The 20625-nt window shown below is 39.7% G+C and overlaps 1 protein-coding gene across 3 annotated transcripts in view; it reads left to right on the forward strand.

Annotated features, from left to right (window-relative positions):
* Window positions 1–281: 281 nt before the first annotated feature.
* LOC124595689 (citramalyl-CoA lyase, mitochondrial-like) overlaps window positions 282–20625 on the forward strand; it is a 193063-nt gene continuing 172719 nt past the window's right edge. For 2 of the 3 annotated variants that reach the window (XM_047134566.1, XM_047134557.1), the window contains exon 1: window positions 282–593. In XM_047134566.1, coding sequence (XP_046990522.1) covers window positions 553–593 — 41 coding nt within the window. In that variant the 5' untranslated portion in view covers window positions 282–552. The remainder of the gene's footprint in view (window positions 594–20625) is intronic. The other variant, XM_047134550.1, reaches the window with a different exon arrangement.

The following is a 20625-nucleotide window of genomic DNA, read 5'->3' on the forward strand; positions in this document are numbered from 1 at the left end:
ATCGCTGCCTTCACGTGATTGGTTCACTGTGGAAAAACGTTACAGGTTTTCTGCCAGTTTTAACGGTTGGAGGGGGGAATGGAAAGAAATACTTTGAAAGCAGGGAAATTTGAAATTATATTAAATATATATATGAAAAAACATATGAGCATCAGCTTTAAAACGGTTTGTCGCAAAACAACTGTTGTAGTTTCGTCTTGAAATTTTCATTTCAGTAAAAAGATATACCGGCAAAATTGGATATAATAGGTGTGATCATGTCGTAAGTGTTTGACAACACATACACACTGTGTAAACATACACACTGTGTAAACATTGTGCAACTATTCGTTGAATGCTAGTTCCGGAAAACGTTAGGAATCAAATTTAATTTCATCAGTACAGTAGATTTATATGTACTACAATTTGCTCAGAACCTTGCCCAACCGCAGAGTCTTCCCTCTTCTTCGTATTTCTTAATATGTTGCACGATGTGCTATTGTTTTATTTGTAAGACTTCGGGTTACTGAGAAGTAAATATGAGTACTTTTTCTTTTCTCTATCTTGGCAGTTATGTTTAGGATGCCGTTGCCCATGAATGTCATTGGCGCAAGGTAGGAATCACGTTAAGGAATCAAGATTGTATGTCCGTCTCCCAATATCCTATTATTTGACGGAAACATTTAGGATTATAGCATTTTAGAAAAATTGTTAGAGATCTAACGTAACATCGACAGTGTATGATTTTCTTTTTGTGGCCGATCCAGGGAACTTTAGTATAACATAGTCCTGGTCATAATTGTTGAGTGTCAAAAGTGATTTGTTTGACACAATGCAACTTGATTTAGAGGTGCGCCGATATAAAATTAGCGATCAAGTACGTGCCGACACTTACTGACAACGACTGCAGAACTCAATATATAGTGATAAGTCATGATAATTGCATCAACTGTTCCTTATCGACAGGATATTTGCTTTCGCTAGCATCGTTTCCTTATCAAACGTGCAACTGGTCACTAGCTTAATGTTGTGCATTGTGGGAAAATGTTATTGTAATTTAAGGAGAAGTTTATACTAATTAATTCAGTCTATTTGATACCGGTAGACGAATTTGTAGGCGTAAAAAGTTGTAGGCGTAGGCGTATTTGTAGGCGCATTTCTAGCCGCATGTATGTTATTAAAACTTTTTCCATTCCGATGACGGGCGTATTGCGAGATGTTTTTGAGAGAATGTTTGCATAAATTCTTTTTTCTGCGTTGTTAAACCTCATATAGCCGAAGTACTATAAACAGTGGCTACAGGACCTGTGTTACGACGACTATTTAATGTTAAAGCACGAATATTTTTCATTGATAAGGGATGAAGCAATTTATGCAGTCTTTCATAAACTTATTTTTCAAGCACAAACAATCTGCCAATGCCACGTTTAGCAACATTCGTTAAATATTCCCTGTTTTGTATTCCTGTGTGTTGTTTTTTTGTTTGGAGACGGAAGTAGTGGGGGGGGGGGGGGGACGTTATTGAAACCAGTGTTCCAGTGCTGCCAGTTCATCATCATTGTAAGCTCTGTACACAATGGTGATACCTTGTGGGGGGGGGGACGTTATTGAAACCAGTGTTCCAGTGCTGCCAGTTCATCATCATTGTAAGCTCTGTACACAATGGTGATACCTTGGGGATGCCACTGAGAGTAGATTTGCATCTAAGTGCTTGATTGCAATGATGATGATGTCGTCGTGGTCTTTGGTACAAAGACTGATTTGATGCAACTCTCTGTGTTACTCTTTATCATGGGCAAACGTCTACATTTCCAATTAACTACTGTAACCTACATTCTTATGAATCTGCTTAATGTGTTCACCTTATTATCTTTCACAACTTTCCGCCAGTACTAAATTGGTGATCCCGTATTGTCCCAGAATGTGTCCTATCAAGTGATCCTAGTCAGGCTGTGCCTCAAATTCATTTTCTCCCCGATCCTGTTCAGTGCCGGTAGCTCCTCACAAGGGCAGCCATACCCGATGCAATAAGGGGATGCAGCTTGTCCTCCCCCCCCCCCCCCCCCCCCCCCCCCACAGCTTTCGTGGAAAGGAGAAAATAAGGGTACTGAGCGAGGTGGCGCAGTGGTTAGACACTGGACTCGCATTCGGGAGGACGGCGGTTCAATCCCGCGTCCAGCCATCCTGCCATCCTGATTTAAGTTTTCGTGATTTCCCTAAATCGCTCCAGACAAATGCCGGGATGGTTCCTTTCCAAGGGCACGGCCGACTTCCTTCCCCGTCCTTCCCTAATCCGATGAGACCGATGACCTTGCTGTCACGTCTCCTTCCCCAAACAACCCAACCCAACCCCCCAACCCGACCCAGAAAATAAGGTGTTATTTTGTTGGATGTCTTTCTTTCAAGAAAGTTATTTAAAAGTTGGTATTGCACAGATTTTTAACAGGGTCGGAACTGGAACACACTCTTTTTTTTTTTTGGCTGCTTGCAAGTTGCTATAGTATGGATTCCCTTAACTCGATATGAGTTACATGATCTAACTGTCTAATCTTTAGCATTCTTCTGTAGCACCACATTGCAAAAGCTTCTGTCCTTATCTATTCTGTTTATCATCCATATTTCACTTCTGTACATGACTACACTAAATACAAATACAGAAAATATTACCTGACACTTAGATCTATGTTAACAAATTTTTTTGCTTCAGAAAGGCTTTTCTTGTCATTGCCAGTCTGCATTTAATATCCTCTCTACTGAAGCCATCATCAGTTATTTTCCTTCCCAAATAGCAAAACTCGTCTACTACTTAGTGCCTCTTTTCCTACTTTAATTCCCTCAGCATCACCTTATTTAATTTGACTACATTCCATTATCCTTATTTTGCTTTTGGTGATGTTTATCTTATATCCACCACTCAAGACACTGTCATTCTGTTCAACTGCACTTCCAAGCACTTTGCTGCCAGTGACAGAATTAAAGTGTCATTTTATTTCTTCTCCCTGAACTTTAATTCCTTCTCCAAATTTTTGTTTGCTTTCCTTTAATGCTTCCTCAAGATACATTTGACATTGGAGGTAGACTACAACCCCTGTCACACCACCTCTCTCAGCCAGTGCTTCCCTTTCATGTCCCTCAATTCTTGTAACTCCCGTCTGGTTTGTACAAGTTGTAAATAGCAGTTTGCTCCCTGTTTTGTAGCCCTGCTGCTCAGAATTTCAAAGAGAATATTCGAGTCAGCATTGTCAAAAGCCACCACTAACACTAACTTTACAAGTGGTATAAATGTAGGTTTGCCTTTTGTTATGCTGTCTTTTAAGAAAAGTGGGGGGGGGGGGGGGGGGGGCGGCGGCAGTATTGCTTCACGCCTTCCCACATTTCTCCAGAATCAAAAAAGAGGTTCCCAGAGGTTGGCTCCTACCAGTTTTTCCATTCTTCTTTAAAGAATTTGTGTTTATACATTACAACCATGACTTGTTAAACTGGTAGTTCGGTAACGTTCACACCAATCGGCACCTGTTTTCTTTGGAATTAGAATTCTTATATTCTTATTGGCAGTCAGAGGGTATTTCACCTGTCTAGTACATCTCCATGAGCATTGAAAGACCCAAGTCAAAATGGTGAATGGAACTGTTTGTGAAATTTCTGCATCGCTGTTTATTTACTTATAGATTTTAATAGCTTACTGTTATTCTAAACAGACTTGATAAAGGTGACAAAGCCATTGAGACCTTTCTTGAACTGTCTAAGGCTTTTGATTCTGTGAAGTGTGCAGTTCTATTATCCCAATTAGAAACTTAGGATGGAAGAGAAGTAGCACTATACTTTCCAAGTTCGTATCTTCAAGACAGAAGACAGTGTGCTAAACTGTATTGTAAGAATGAAAGTAAAATCCTAGCTGTAAAACCAGCACACACAATTCTCAACTAGGGAGTTCCCTAGGGAAGTAGTCTTTTGCCGTATTGCTTTATTGTGTATATTGATGATATAACACACCTGAAAAACTCAAAGCTATTGAATTATGCTGATGGTGCATCATTTAGTAGTTGGGGCCATATTGATCCACTAGTGTTACAAAGAAATAAAGAGAACTCTGAACTGATCACAGAATAACTAACAATAAATAAATTTACATTGAATGAATAAACTTACATTGAATGAGGACAAAACTGTTGTAATGAAGTTCTTGCTGAATTATAACCAATCTAATCTCTTTCTTCATCTGAAACACCTGATATATATAAGATTTTATGCATTGTGATTGATGAACATCTTACTTGGAAAGAGAATATCAGCCACATCTGTAAAAAGATTAGCAATAACATTTACTTAATTACTCTAATAAATCCTCCTGTCCTTAAACAAGTATACTATGGATCAATTCACTCGCATTTGCAGTGTGGGATTGAAATTTCAGGAGGGATCCCCCACAGTGTACATGGGTAGGATATTCAGGCTTCAAAAGAGAACAGTTACAATAATTGCCAATATAAGTAAATGCCAGTCCTGCAGAGATTTCTTTAAAAATTATAATATACTGTCTGTGTATTCATTGCACATTCTGAAGACTTATGTTTGTAAAACAGAATGGTGAGCTGGGTGTAATATATAGACATAATTACAATATACAAACCAGATGTGATTATCATAGGATATTGCCTAATAAAAGAGCTACAGATCACAGTCCACCTGAAGCTGGAAGACAGTTCTATAATAGGTTGCCATAGCCTATATTATAGAGCACCTCCAGAAAAATTGAAACAGCTGCTACTTGAAGAATGTTTATACTCACTCAAAGATTTCAGAGCTGCTTTATTGATACCTCTAGTTTTGTATACCTCACTATATTAATGGTGGTAAATGTTTATATAATGTGCTATTTGATGTATATATTCATTATATGTATGAAATTATATCTTCGTAAATCTACGAAAACTGATGAATCCAAGACTGTAAAGTTTTATGGACAAATAAATATTATTATTATTATTATTACTGCTACTACTATTTCTGTTATCAAGACTTGCAGGACTCTTAACCCTTAAGTGGCATAGGTATGTGGGACGATTGTCAAACTTTCTGGATGGCCTTTTCCTTCTTGTACATTTCAGTTGTAGTACTGGCCTCTTGCTGTGAAGCTTGGGTACCAATTGCAGATATTAAATTAGATTAGATTAGATGCAGTTTTCATTCCACAGACCCAGAAATGAGATTATTATTGTGGGTGTGGAACATTGAAAGTATAAAATAAGAAACATAGAACATTTGAATGTTATGTTCACTTCCATGTTCATTTGTCAGGAGACTGTCAAGATATGTGAATACATTACAGTAAACTGGAACTGCTATATTTACAGCATTAATAAACTGTCAGAATGAAACATAGCTATGCACTTTTAATAAATTTATCATACACAAAATGCCTAATCTTGGCTGTTGTCACAGACTGCTGTCAAAAGTGAAATCTAACAGACATTTTTACTTAAGGTGGTCTAACAATCCCTGTTAATATATTAATTTGTGGAGTACAAGGAGTTGCTTACTAAAAAGTCCTTCAAACATTGTTTAAATTGTGGTTTATCTGAAGTTTTTCTGACAATTTATTGAAAATGTGTGTTTCTGAATATTGGACCCAATTTTGGAGGTCTTTATGTAGATTGTTCTTATTCCTAGTAGTGATAATATTTATTGAGCTATTAGTTGGAAATAGACACATATTACTTGCAACAAATTTCAGTAAGAAATTAAATATACTGGGAAGTGGTGGTTAGAATACCCAATTCCTTGAATAGGCTTCTACATGATGTTCTTGAATTTACACTACAATTGAGTCTTATTACATTGTTTTGCACTCTTAAAAATTTTAGCTCAGTTTGATTAGTTGTCACAGAATATTATCCCATATGACGTAATAGAGTGAAAGTAATCAAAGTATGCAAGTTATTTTGTATTTATATCTCTTACATCTGACATCATTCTCATTGTATATACAGAATTGATCAGGCACTTCAGCAATTCTATGGGATGCCCTCCCCAAATGAGTTTATTATTGGGTTATAAGCCCAGAAATTTAACGCTGTCAACCTCTTCTCTCTTTATGTCTTAATATGTTATACACATGCTGAAAGGAAATCTCTAACGGGTTCTGGACTAACATATAGCGGGTCTTTTCAAAGTTTAATGACAGAGAATTATCTTTAAACCATTTATTAATTTCAGTGATAATTTGATTAGCAGCCAATTTTAAATCTGTATGTAAGTTGCTATTTAATGCAATGTTTGTATCTCAAACAAAACAAACTTAGCATCTGGCATTATAACAGATGAGAGATCATTAATGTACAGAAGAAAAAGCAACAGATCCAAGGCGGAACCTTGAGGAACACCACACGTAATTAATTCCCAATCAGATGAAGACTGACTGCTTACTCCATTTCGAAATGACACCATTTGTTTCCTGTTTGTTACGTAAGACTCAAACCATTTTTCTGCACTGCCATTGACACCATAATATTGTAATTTACTCAAAAGAATGCTGTGATTCACACAAAGGCTTTTGCCATTTTACATAAAATGCCAGTAGCCTCTAATTATTATATAATGAATTAAGTACATTCTCACTGTACATGTAAATAGCACTAGCTACTTGACCTTCAGTAAAGGCATAGTAGTGTCACTGTGACATCTCGCAAACGTATGATACCAGTGCATGATTATTATTTGTCAGACTTGATAAACATTCCATGTCTATTGCCATAATTCTGGTGTGATACATTATGGTTATTATTGATAGTGTCTCGTAATTAATTTGCACAATGTGGAGCCTCTACCAGATCTGTGTCTCCATTGAGAACAGGCTGGGTAGAATGGTTAGTCTTAATGAGTTTGGAGTAAATGAGTCAAGCTTTGAAATGTATTTGGAAGAAATAATTGTTAAAATTTTGTACGACAGTTGTGTTCATGCAGATTATGATATAGAAAGTGATTATATGGATTCAGAAAAGACAGTGGATGATGGTGGTGGTGGTGATGGAACAGAGAACATCAAACAGGGGAAGACAATCTGAGTAAAAAACAGTCATTTCACAGCCATACCTTTTTATGGCAGGGGAAACTCTTTCAAGTGAAGAAAAGCACAACTATCAACTAATGTCAGAAAAAGGTAATGTAACACAGAATTGCAGATTCCTGGTCTGCAACTTGGGGTTAATGTCTTTGGTGGGGATCTAGATGTTCTACATCAGCATCTACATACATACTCTCCAAGCCACTGTATGGTGTGTGGCAGACGGTACCATGTACCACTTCTATCCATTTCCTTCCTGTTCCGCTTGCAGCTAGAGCAAGGGAAAAACGTCTGTCAATGCACCTGTATATCTCTCTTAATCTTATATTAATGGTTCTTATGCAAAATGTTCATTGTCAGCAGTAGAATCATTCTGCAGTCTGCCTCAAATGCTGGTTCTCTAAATTGGCTCTGTAGTGTTCCTCGAAAAGAATGATGCCTTCCCTCCAGTGATTCCCATTTGGATTTCTGAAGCGTCTCTGTAATACTTGTGCGTTGTCAAACCTACTGGTACTAAATCTAGCAGGCCACCTGTGAATTGCTCCTGTAATCTGACCTGATGTGGATCCCAATCATTTGAACAGTATTTGGCAGTGGGTTGTGCTAGTCTCGTATGTGTGGTCTCCTAAAAATCTCCCAATAAACTGAAGCGTACCCATCTCCTTTCCTCAAGCAGCACACTACTAATGCAGTATTCGAACATTATGGGTTTGTTTTTCTTACTTATCTGCATTAACTTACATTTTTTCTACATTTAGAGTTAGCTGCCATTCATCACACCAACTAGAAATTTTGTCTTAAGTCTACTTTTTACTCGTGGCATTTTAGATGAGATTTTACAGTGGTCTAAGAATAAAATCAATGTACTTGCAAAATAAGTCTCTTTTGCACATGATATTGATATTATACAACAGAAAGCTTTTATGGGCTTTCTTCTAGTCACACCAGTCTCCGTATCTGACAGTGGATCCATAGATAATCTCTTCTCAGGGTATGGTACTGGATGTATTATTTTTCACAATACTACCACAAAAAGTTTTTGGTCATATTGACAGCGCATCTATTTTGGTACCCAGATTAAAGGACGGGAAGGGAAAAGGATAATGTGACAGCTGCACTATCAAACACTTCTAAATCTCCAGGCTGTGCTATATTTATCAATGAAATACATGTGCTTTCCTGCAGTCATTGTAGATTTTGGATGTTCCTTCCAAGAAAATTGGTAAAATATGAGTTAAAGAGTATGTGTGTGAGAGATAGATATCAGGACCTAATAGTTATATAATACCTTCACAGTGATCTCAAAAAAATTGGAAGTTAATATCAAAATGTGAATTTGTTCTTCAAAGTTCCCAGATGTTTTGTTTGTTTCCTGGTCATTTAAAAAAGCCCAGCATATACTGTAGGATTAATAGCTGAAAGTTGGATTTCTAGATTTTTGAGAAATGTAGGAAATTCCACTTGTTTGGAACATCACTTGTATATTTTCAAATTATGGAAAGGTGCTGAGTTGCAGATTGGCTCAGCAAAAAGACTGTCACAAATAAAGCTTTCGGCCAGTAAAGCCTTTGTAGAAAATAGATGACACACACACACACACACACACACACACACACACACACATCTGACTGCAGTCTGAGGCAACTGAAGCCATACTTGTGTATTTTCTGTTTTTTCTTCTTGTTTATTAATATTTTTTGTGTCATTTCCCTTTCATATGTTTAAAAACACATGTTGCAGCTAATTGAGGTGAATAAAAAAAAGTTAAGATAATATTGTAGAAATTAATAGTAAACTTTTGGAGTCTTGACAGACACCATGATATCAGTTGTTTTGCAAAATCAAATACCACTTAAGGGTTTGTTACACTTACATTTTCTAGAATTTTATCTTTTAATCTATGTGGACAATTTTATACTAAAATAGGTGAAAGATGCCCAACATATTTTTTGTCACTTTCAGTCAATTTTCTTGTTTTGAACCATATTGAAAGTCTTTACATATAATTTTTTACTGCTGAATGCAAGCTTTCTTTGCTGCTGTTAGAGAAAGTACAAAACTTTGGTACCATTGGTCCAAAGATAATATACAGAAATTGTAACTCACCAACAGGCAGCAGAAAATGATTTTGGAAGTAGGCCTAGTGGATTGCAAATGTGGAGTTTCTGTTGCATCAGACTGAGTAATTATCCATCATCAGAATAGTTAAATAAGACATTATTAAGAATAGTTATTTGAGTCAAGCAAACACCTTTCGAAGAAACCTGCATAGCAACAATGGGAATGAGGTAAATGACTTAATGGGATGTAAATTCTTAATTCAGTGCATTCCAAAGTCAATTTCTCTTCATTTTCAACAGCTATTTTGCTACAAAAATTGTGTAATATAACACTTACTGTGTATAATAAGCAAGAAAGAGAACTATATGTAATGGTCAGGGCAAGCACAGACATGTAACTACTTTCATGTTATAAAATTTTGCACACTTACATTTCATGTGAGATTCAGAATTCTGAAAATAAAATCAAAATAATATGGAATGTAGTTAGAAGAGAAATGGGGAAATTGAATTAGAGAACAATATGATCTTGTTGTTAAAGATAATGACCAAATGGCATATGAACCAAGACATAGCAAGCACCATTAACAATCATATTATAAATGTAATATAGAATCTCTTTACAGTCAGCTCATAGGAAATGCATTGCAATATGTGTGACAGTTGTATCACAAACATTCAATCAATCTGAGATTGTTCTTCTTCCCTGAAATCAGCAAAATAATGTATAATCTTAAAAGCATATAGTCACATTGTATTGGTAACATTTCAAGGAAAATATCAGAATCACGTTATGATATAACTACTGTACAATTTGTCATCACAATACAATGAAAATAAGTAGCTCAAAAAATAAGCACACACACACACACACACACACACACACAGAATATGTATGTACACATTTATGAGAGTAGGACCTGTAGTTGGCTGTGAACTTAATCAAGGAACTATCCTAGCATTTGTCTGTACTGATTTGGAAAAACCTAAATCAGGATGACTGGGCAGGGCAAACTCCATCCTCACAAATATGTGGTCAGTGCCCTAACAACTGCACCAGCTCATTTGCTTGGTCCGTATTGTACTATGTTCTTCAATATAAACACGGGTTTGCTCTTCATTGCTGGACATATAAAGGACAATCGCTGATGACTCTAGAATCATGAAATTACTATTGTGCTGCTTAAAACCAGTCTGTTCGGTAAACTGACTACATGCCCGTAGACATGCCACTATTCCCTAAACATGTCTTTATGTCTTCCCGTTGGGAAGGAAATACTAAGCAACATCGCCCATGTTGAGTGAGGTGGTGAACTCAGGAGAACAAAAAGACATTACTATCATGCTGTAACTTCAGGTGCAACATAAGCCATGCACGAGGCCTATGACAATGTGTTAACTTGAGAAGACTTACGTTAATGCTGAAAGTTGCTAGAAAGTAACTGGTCACTTGTTATCCAAAGATTATACCAGAAACTAGCACCAGGTGATGAGGTTGTGTAAGGGCAATGAGGTTAGTAGTGTCCACAGAAATAAATGAACAACTCAGTAATAATATTGTAAGCAGCACAGAAATAGGAATGAAAACTTAAATATAAACCTACATACAAAAATTCAAAAAAATAAACACAATACCACATAATACATACAAGGCTCAATTAGGGCTGGTAGAAAGGAGAAGGAAGGATAATAGGGATAGAGAGGGAGGAGGTCGGCAGCATACTAGGAGAATAACAAACCATTCACAATAAAAGATTCGTACAGAGAACAAAGACCATAAAGAAACAAGTTTGTCCTAACTGCTGGATGACAATCTCACAAGTGGGCTGGTAGATAAAGGATGGAAACAGGGATGAGGAGAGGGATCTGTATTACATAAATGGGGCCAGTACACCAACGAAATATTTCTTACATCAATGAATTTTCTAGTAATGTAGGTATCTGTAAGCCATTTATGCATTTCCATTAACACTAAACATCTTTATGTAATAGAGTAACTGCAAATAGGTTAACAAAGAACAGTGATGGAAAAACATTGTTATACAAAGCTGGAAGCTATTAGAATATGAGAATAAATATGTAGGCTATATGTCTGAAAAGTAAACATCTTTCAATTTTTTAGAGCCTAGCCAGGTCTCACACTCGAAAGCACGGGGAAAAAGTAAGAGAGAAGGTTGCAATGATATAATGTCACAACACAGTTAGAAACAATGGTATCCACAAGGATCAGCTGACGTGTGTGAACAACCGTATAGTAACAAAACAAAATACCACCATGGCTGAAACTAACAAAGTTAAAATATATTCAGTAAGCTAAAAATCACACACTTTGTTTACAAAAGAGATACACAGTAAAGGAAATGACAAGGGTTGAACATCCTTGTAGTATGTAATAGCCAAATGAAACCATCCTGTAGATATAATATAAAATGTGCTCCTTTTGCGTGCCTGTACTTGGAGGGGTGTACATCTCACTAGAGTTCACATCCTGTAGATAAAATACAATATTGCCAGGTTAGAATCGGTATAAGAGTGACACCTTCTATACTGACGAGTGTTCTGTTATTGAAAGCAGCATAAATCTTTCTCACATTTGGCACCAGTACAGGTGACTAAATTTATGTTGCAAAGAAGCTGACCAATCAGGTACCAAATTGTTCATGTATTAGTTGACCTACAGTAACTTTCTCTTTCAAATTTATCATTTCTCTATTGAAATAAAAAGTGTGCTGCTAAGTTGTAACTGTTATTTAACATGAATGTTTATTTAACTACCCTGTACACAGTGAACACATGAGGTTTCCAGTTCATCATCTGATTTTGACTAAACAAGACCCTTGTTATACATGACTTAAGTGCGCTGTTGGCTTTCAGCATCTTGAAAAGACAACATTCATCTTACGAATGTAATGTTGGAGGTTGATTGACCTGTGGTGGCATGGAACATTAATGAACTTCCAGATGATCAAATGCACAAAAAAGTTCAAGAAAATAAGAATGTGGATCTCATCACAAAGGATACAATGCACAATGGGCACACTTCCTTTGCCCCTAACCCTAATCCAAAAGCATGTAACTCTAGCTAAGAAGAGGAGGAAGGCAAAATAAAACAGTGCAGAGGCTGCTGGTACTATAATGTACAACCTATTCCCTCCCAGAAGACGTGATAGAACTCATTTAATATTAATTATGTAGATGAATAAAATAGAAAGAAACATTCCACATGGGAAAAATATATTAAAAACAAAGATTCCATGACTTACCAAACGGGAAAGCGCTGGTAGATAGACACACACACAAAAACACAAACACGCACACAAAATTTCAAGCGTTCGCAACCAATGGTTGCTTCGTCAGGAAAGAGGGGAAAAAAGGACAGGAAGAAATGCAGATGTTAAATGGGTATTCATTGGACAAATATATTAAACTAGATCTGACATGTGATTACATTTTCAAGCAATTTGGGTGCATAGATTCTGAGAAATCAGTACCAAGAACAACCACCTCTGGCCATAATAACAGTCGTGATATGCCTGGGCATTGAGTCAAACAGAGCTTGGATGACGTGTACAGGTACAGCTGCCCATGCAGCTCCAACACGATACCACAGTTCATCGAGAGTAGTGACTGGCGTATTGTGATAAGCCAGTTGCTCGGCCACCATTGACCAGACATTTTCAATTGGTGAGAGATCTGGAGAATGTGCTGGCCAGGGCAGCAGTCGAACATTTTCTGTATCCAGAAAGGCCCATACAGGACCTGCAACATGTGGTTAAGCATTACCCTGCTGAAATGTAGGGTTTCGCAGGGATCGAATGAAGGGTAGAGCCACAGGTCATAACACATCTGAAATGTAACGTCCACTGTTCAAAGTGCCGTCAATGTGCACAAGAGGTCACCGAGACGTGTAACCAATGACACCCCACACCATCACACTGAGCGATACGCCAGTATGTCGATGACGAATACACGCTTCCAATGTGCGTTCACCACGATGTCACCAAACACGGATGCGACCATCATGATGCTGTAAACAGAACCTGGATTCATCCGAAAAAATGATGTTTTGCCATTCGTGCACCCAGGTTTTATTTCGTTGAGCACACCATCGCAGGTGCTCCTGTCTGTGATGCAGCGTCAAGGGTAACCGCAACCATGGTCTCCGAGCTGATAGTCCATGCTGCTGCAAACATCGCCGAACTGTTCGTGCAGATGGTTGTTGTCGTGCAAACGTCCCCATCTGTTGACTCAGGGATCGAGACGTGGCTGCACAATCCGTTACAGCCATGCGGATAAGATGTCTGTCATCGGCGTTCCGTATTACCCTCCTGAACCCACCAATTCCATATTCTGCTAACAGTCATTGGATCTCGACCAACGCGAGCAGCAATGTCGCGATACGATAAACTGCAATCGTGATAAGCTACAATCTGAACTTTATCATAGTCGGAAACGTGATGGTATGCATTTCTCCTCCTTACACGAGGCATCACAACAACGTTTCACCAGGCAACGCCGGTCAACTGCTGTTTGTGTATGAGAAATCGGTTGGAAACTTTCCTCTGGTGAGCACGTTGTAGGTGTCTCCACCGGCGCCAACATTGTGTTACTGTTCTGAAAAGCTAATCATTTGCGTATCACAGCATCTTCTTCCTGTCGGTTAAATTTCGCGTCTGTAGCACGTCATCTTCATGGTGTAGCAATTTTAATGGCCAATAGTGTAATATTGCCTGTCTGCAACTTGATGTGTCTTGTTTACAGTAAGTTGCAATCTACCTTTTCCTACATTGTTAATAATAATAATTTTTATTATTATTTCTTGGAAAGCAGATTGCGAAGATCAGATTTGATGCTTTTGTCTTTGTTATGAAAGCACTCCCTTAGTTTTCTATGATATGTTCGTAATTATAAGTTAAGTTCTGGTAGTTTGGTTATTTTTCTATCATAGTAACATCTATTTTAATTTATTGGTGTCACACAAATATATCGGCTCTTTCCTTGTTGAAATAGGTCACAAATAAATATTTTGCTATTGAACTTCATTTTATTTTATTTGATAGGCAATGTCCAGTATTACAGATTATATCACCACTTAGTCTGCACCAGTAACCCCCAACCCCTGATTATTTAAAGAATTGTTCCGTGTATATAACGTCATTCCTCTTGTACTATCAGACATACAGTGGTATAATTTTGCAGTTACATTCAGTGGTATATGTAGACACTGTCTGCAAAATGGTTGTGAACAGAATTAATAGTAAAGAAGTAAGTTAAAACGCCATGCCTTTTCATGAAGAAGTGTACTGCATGAACAGTGAAAATACACTAAGTGATAGATATTTTTCCTTTCACTATTTGGGGAGAGGGGGGGGGGGGGGGGGGGAGGGGGAAGTCAGAGAGACAAAGTTTTTAGAAGGTTTGAAACTTCATGATAAGTTTGCTGGAAGTTGCTAAGTGCTCTCATTCTCAAATACTGGATGAATATAAAACTTCCTCGCAGATTAAAACTGTGTGCTGGACCGAGACTCGAACTCGGAACTTTTGTCTTTCGCGGGCAAGTGCAGGAGAGCTTCTGTAAAGTTTGGAAGGTTGGAGACGAGGTACTGGCAGAAATAAGGGTGTGAGTTGTGCTTGGGTAGCTCAGGTGGGAGAGCACTTGCCTGCGAAAGGCAAAGGTTTGAGTCTCGGTCCAGCACACAGTTTTAATCTGCCAGGAAGTTTCATATCAGTGCACACTCTGCTGCAGAGTGAAAATCTCATTCTGGATGAATATGGTCTGGGTAATTTGTGCACTGTGAGTTACACTGCCTTAAGACATAAACACAACTTCTAACTTTAATATGTATGTTATAGTTAAACATTTAACCTAAGATTACACCTCTTAATGATGACTAGATTATGACACCATTTTAAATAACAGAATTTGGTTACTAATTATGTGCACCCCCCACCAAGGTAGCTTACACCTCTTTTGTGTGTACATGTTATTGTGTTGTTGTGGTCTTCAGTCCTGAGACTGGTTTGATGCAGCTCTCCATGCTACTCTATCCTGTGCAAGCTTCTTCATCTCCCAGTACCTACTGCAACCTACATCCTTCTGAATCTGTTTAGTGTATTCATCTCTTGGTCTCCCTCTATGATTTTTACCCTCCACACTGCCCTCCAATACTAAATTGGTGATCCCTTGATGCCTCGGAACATGTCCTACCAACCGATCCCTTCTTCTAGTTAAGTTATGCCACAAACTTCTCTTCTCCCCAATCCTATTCAATACCTCCTCATTAGTTATATGATCTACTCATGTAATCTTCAGCATTCTTCTGTAGCACCACATTTCGAAAGCTTCTATTCTCTTCTTGTCCAAACTATTTATCGTCCATGTTTCACTTCCATACATGGCTACGCTCCATACAAATACTTTCAGAAACGACTTCCTGACACCTAAATCAATACTCGATGTTAACAAATTTCTCTTCTTCAGAAACACTTTCCTTGCCATTGCCAGTCTACATTTGATATCCTCTCTACTTCGACCATCATCAGATATTTTGCTCCCCAAATAGCAAAATTGCTTTACTACTTTAAGTGTCGCATTTCCTAATCTAATTCCCTCAGCATCACTCGACTTAATTCAACTACATTCCATTATCCTCGTTTTGCTTTTGTTGATGTACATTTTATATCCTCCTTTCAAGACACTGTCCATTCCGTTCAACTGCTCTTCCAAGTCCTTTGCTGTCTCTGACAGAATTACAATGTCATCGGCGAACCTCAAAGTTTTTATTTCTTCTCCATGGATTTTAATACCTACTCCGAATTTTTCTTTTGTTTCCTTCACTGCTTGCTCAATATACAGATTGAATAACATCGGGGAGAGACTACAACCCTGTCTCACTCCCTTCCCAACCACTGCTTCCCTTTCATGTCCCTCGACTCTTATGACTGCCATCTGGTTTTTGTACAAATTGTAAATAGCCTTTCGCTCCCTGTATTTTACCCGTGCCACCTTCAGAATTTGTAAGAGAGTATTCCAGTCAACATTGTCAAAAGCCTTCTCTAAGTCTACAAATGCTAGAAACGTAGGTTTGCTTTTCCTTAATCTGGCTTCTAAGATAAGTCATAGGGTCAATATTGCCTCACGTGTTCCAACATTTCTACGGAATCCAAACTGATCTTACCCGAGGTCAGCTACCAGTTTTTGGTTGGTTGGTTGGTTTGGGGAAGGAGACCAGACAGCGTGGTCATCGGTCTCATCGGATTAGGGAAGGATGGGGAAGGAAGTCGGCCGTGCCCTTTCAGAGGAACCATCCCGGCATTTGCCTTGAGTGATTTAGGGAAATCACGGAAAACCTAAATCAGGATGGCCGGACGCGGGATTGAACCGTCGTCCTTCCGAATGCGAGTCCAGTGTCTAACCACTGCGCCACCTCGCTCGGTACCAGTTTTTCCATTCGTCTGTAGAGAATACGCGTTAGTATTTTGCATCCATGACTTATTAGGCTGATTGTTCGGTAATTTTCACATCTGTCAGCACCTGCTTTCTTTGGGATCGGAATTATTATATTCTTCTTGAAGTCTGAGGGTATTTCACCTGTCTCATACATCTTGCTCACCAGATGGTAGAGTTTTGTCAGGACTGGCTCTCCCAGGGCCATCAGTAGTTCCAATGGAATGTTGTCTACTCCTGGGGCCTTGTTTCGACTCAGGTCTTTCAGTGCTCTGTCAAACTCTTCACGCAGTATCGTATCTCCCATTTCATCTTCATCTATATCCTCTTCCATTTCCATAATATTGTCCTCAAGTACATTGCCCTTGTATAGGCCCTCTATATACTCCCTCCACCTTTCTGCTTTCCCTTCTTTGCCTAGAACTGGGTTTCCATCTGAGCTCTTGATATTCATACAAGTGGTTCTCTGTTCTGCAAAGGTCTCTTTAATTTTCCTGTAGGCAGTATCTATCTTACCCCTAATTAGATAACCCTCTACATCCTTACATTTGTCCTCTAGCCATTCCTGTGTGTACATGCTTGGCTTCAATTATTCTTTTTTCTCCTCTGCCTTTCCATTGTATGTTCTTCTTGGTGCTAATTGTGCTTTAGTTTGGTTTGTGATTTTGGGCACTCATTTTCTTCCCTTTCAGCATTCTACAACTTTCATTCTTAATAATATGGTCTCCATTGTTGAGTATGACCTGCGTTTTCCAAATTTTAAAGAAGTGCGTATCATGCAGGAAGGGTCGCCCAATGTGGTGTTGTACATTCCACCTTTTGTGCCTTTCTTTTGGATAGGTGAATGTGGGAGGGGGCGGGGTGGTCAAGTGCCTGCAGGGTGGTAGGGGCCTGACCAAACAGGGATCGCACTATTCATTCCTGAGTTGAAAACTTCCTAGGCATGTCAAGGAGTATGTTCCCAGTGTGGTTGGAGTGTGGAGACTCCCGGCAACAGTTTACTGGCCAGTTAACTGTGTCTGTGGCTGGTTGGTGAGGAGAACTCTTGTTTGGAGTGGGTGTTACCATGGCGGAAGACTCGCACATGATGCAATTTAAACTTTCTTCCACTCCCAGCAGTCTCGTCCAAATGTAAGACGTATTACAATGTGGAGAGATATGACCCAAAAATGTTTCCTAATCTCGCTATGCCATGGAAGGAACATAGGGCTCAAAGACGAGGGGAGAAATGGGGCCCCAATATGTAGTTCATCCTACGGCCAAAGGGGATTCCTTTTTGACTACAAAGTCATTGTTCTTCATTGGAAAGGACAGAAATGAAAAGTGGCTACGTTCTTATTAAAATGGCCTCAACTTCTCAGTCCTGGGCGCTGCTCACCTGTGACAAGATGGGTGACATTCCATTAACTATAACTCCCTGTAATAGTGTCTTTACAGTAAAGGGTGTTCTCTTCCTGTGTAGTCATCTTTTACAGACCAATGACAAGTTGCATGCCAATTTGGAGTGACAGGGAATGTATTTGACAGCCGCATCCAGCGGGGACTGAAAGACAACACGGTTGATATGGGAGCCTTCATTTAGGCCTCTGAAGGCAACTCATTGCCTGAAGAGATCAGGGTGACAGTGTGTCGATGCAATGTGTAACCATATGTTCCCCCTCTCATGCGGTGCTACAAATGGATGAGATCAGACACATGTTTTCCCATTGCAATGCCCTGCCTGTAGGGATTATAGATGTCTGTTTCACACAAGTGCTCGTTGTGCCCCTCATCCCATCTGTATCAACTGCATGGACCACCATTCACCAGACTGCAGCAGCTTTCAAAGAGAAAAGAAAATCCAAGAATACAAGACTGAATTGACACACACATTAAGAGACCAAGAAGAAAGATGATCATCTACATCTTGCACATACGACGGTGATGTATGCTATGGCTATGATGATACCATCCTCTCCAGTGATGGTACCATTGCCCTGTATGTTTTTTATGCTGGGCCTTCACAGCTGCTAGACTTTTACCTGCACTCCTAGTGATTGGGGCCCTCCTATTACTGCTTCCCCCAAACCCCTTTGGAGGTGTTAACTTTCCACATGCGAGGGATATCAATCCCCAATTCATGGCCAGAGAAGCAACACCATTTTCCAGCATCTCTTCCAAGGTAGGGATCCAACGGGATGCTTTCTTCCCAGGAAGTGGCTGATCTGCAACTGGATGCCAGCCAGTGGAAAAAGTGCCACAGGTTGTCAAACATAGGACTTCACATTTCTCTTCTGCACCAGAATCTGTGGCAGACAAGCCCTCACAGACATTGAAATCATCTTTGGAGAAGGACAGGAAGAAATCCTCCATGGAAAAGGAGATTCTGGTGGCCACTGTGCCACTGGGCTCCACATGTTCTGCCTCTGCCTCTGAGGTGGCATCCATGGTAGCACCTGTGGCTTCCCCCGCCCCTCCTCTCTCCCCAAACACACACACACACACACACACACACACACACACACACACACACACACACACACCTTTGTTCAGAACCAATTTGTACTGATGCCATATCCCTGCGACTGGTGGCAGCAGGTGACCCTGAGACATGCCTCTTTGGGTCCTTCATGCTCCTGTAGACTATTCTTAGTGTGATCCTCCATTGGAATTTTAGTGTTTTTTTCCCACCAACTGGCTGAGTTACGACACCTCTTTATGCATTTCCCATGCTGTTTGAATTATCCTCCAAGAAACTTGGTACCCAACAATGTGGACCCCCTATCCTCTGTGGCTGTCAGAGCCATTTCAAGAATCATAATGACTACGAAAGAATGTTGGACGATATTTGCACGTATGTTGTGAACTCTATCTACAGCAATCACATGCCACTCGCTACAACTTCTGAGGGTGTGGTTGTCCACGTTAGAAGGTGTCTTGAATTTACTGTTTGCAATACGTATCTGCCCACTGATGATGAAGTGTCCCACAATGTATTGTCTGCACTGTTTTTTCAGCTCCCTGCACTGTTCCTAATACTGGGTGACTTCAGTGTTCATAACACTTTGTGAACCCCCTGCAGGCCGGGGATTAGAAAAGGCTCGAGGTATTCCTGCATGTCATAAGAGGCTACTAAAAGGAGTCTCACATGTTTCGGCCATTATGTGATGGTCCCCTGTAGGGTCTGACCTCCATTTTTCAAAATATTCCCGAAGAGCGAGCCAATTGGGGAAGGGCGCCTTACATGGTGCATCGTGTCCATCGTGCCTTGAGATCTTTAGCCCACTTTCTCATCGTTGCACTGCAGTCCAGCTCATTCTCCATCTCTTGTGTGAGGACACCTTCCTGGGTGCATTTTCCTCCACCCACTACGCAGTGTTGTTTTCTGTGGCAACAATGATCATGGACTTCTTTGCACCTCATATCCAGCACAGTAGCCAGTCCGTTTTGGTGGGCCTGCCATGTACCCTGTTGGTTGTAGCCCCCTGACTACACAGGGATCGCTCTGCTGATGCCTGCACTGTTAACTCCCCACTTATGCCAAGGAGTAGATGCCCATCACCCTGGGGCATCGGGACTCTCAGCAATGGCCATTCTGCCAGGTGGCCTTTGCTGCAGCCGGGTGGCATCAGGGCGGATGACACGTGATGAAGCATACCACGTGGTCACTTGCTGGTGATCAAACACCAGCAGTCTCTAAGCGTTCAAAGTCTCAGTACAATGAAAGAAAATATGACCCTAAATCATTCCCCTCGTTGGCCACACCATGGGAGGAACACCAGGCTAAGGATGGCAACGAATCTTATTCAGCCCGGTACCTCGTATGTACAAGAACTGATGGGGACTGCTTTGTTTTGATGTAGCCACAGTTTTTTGTAGAGTATTTAAAGACAAGTTTGGGGAGGCGGAGGGCTAGTCCAAAATGCAATCTGGGTCAGTCTTGATAAAAACAGCATCCTCTGCCCAGTCACAGACTTTACTTGCTTGTAACAAGTTGGGGGATGTTTCTGTTACCATCATGTCACATAAGAGCTTAAATATGGTCCAGAGTATTATTTTCCACAGGGACCTTCTTTTGCAGTCTGACGACGAGCTGC

This window comes from Schistocerca americana, chromosome 1, assembly GCF_021461395.2.
Source record: "Schistocerca americana isolate TAMUIC-IGC-003095 chromosome 1, iqSchAmer2.1, whole genome shotgun sequence".
Taxonomy (NCBI): domain Eukaryota; kingdom Metazoa; phylum Arthropoda; class Insecta; order Orthoptera; family Acrididae; genus Schistocerca; species Schistocerca americana.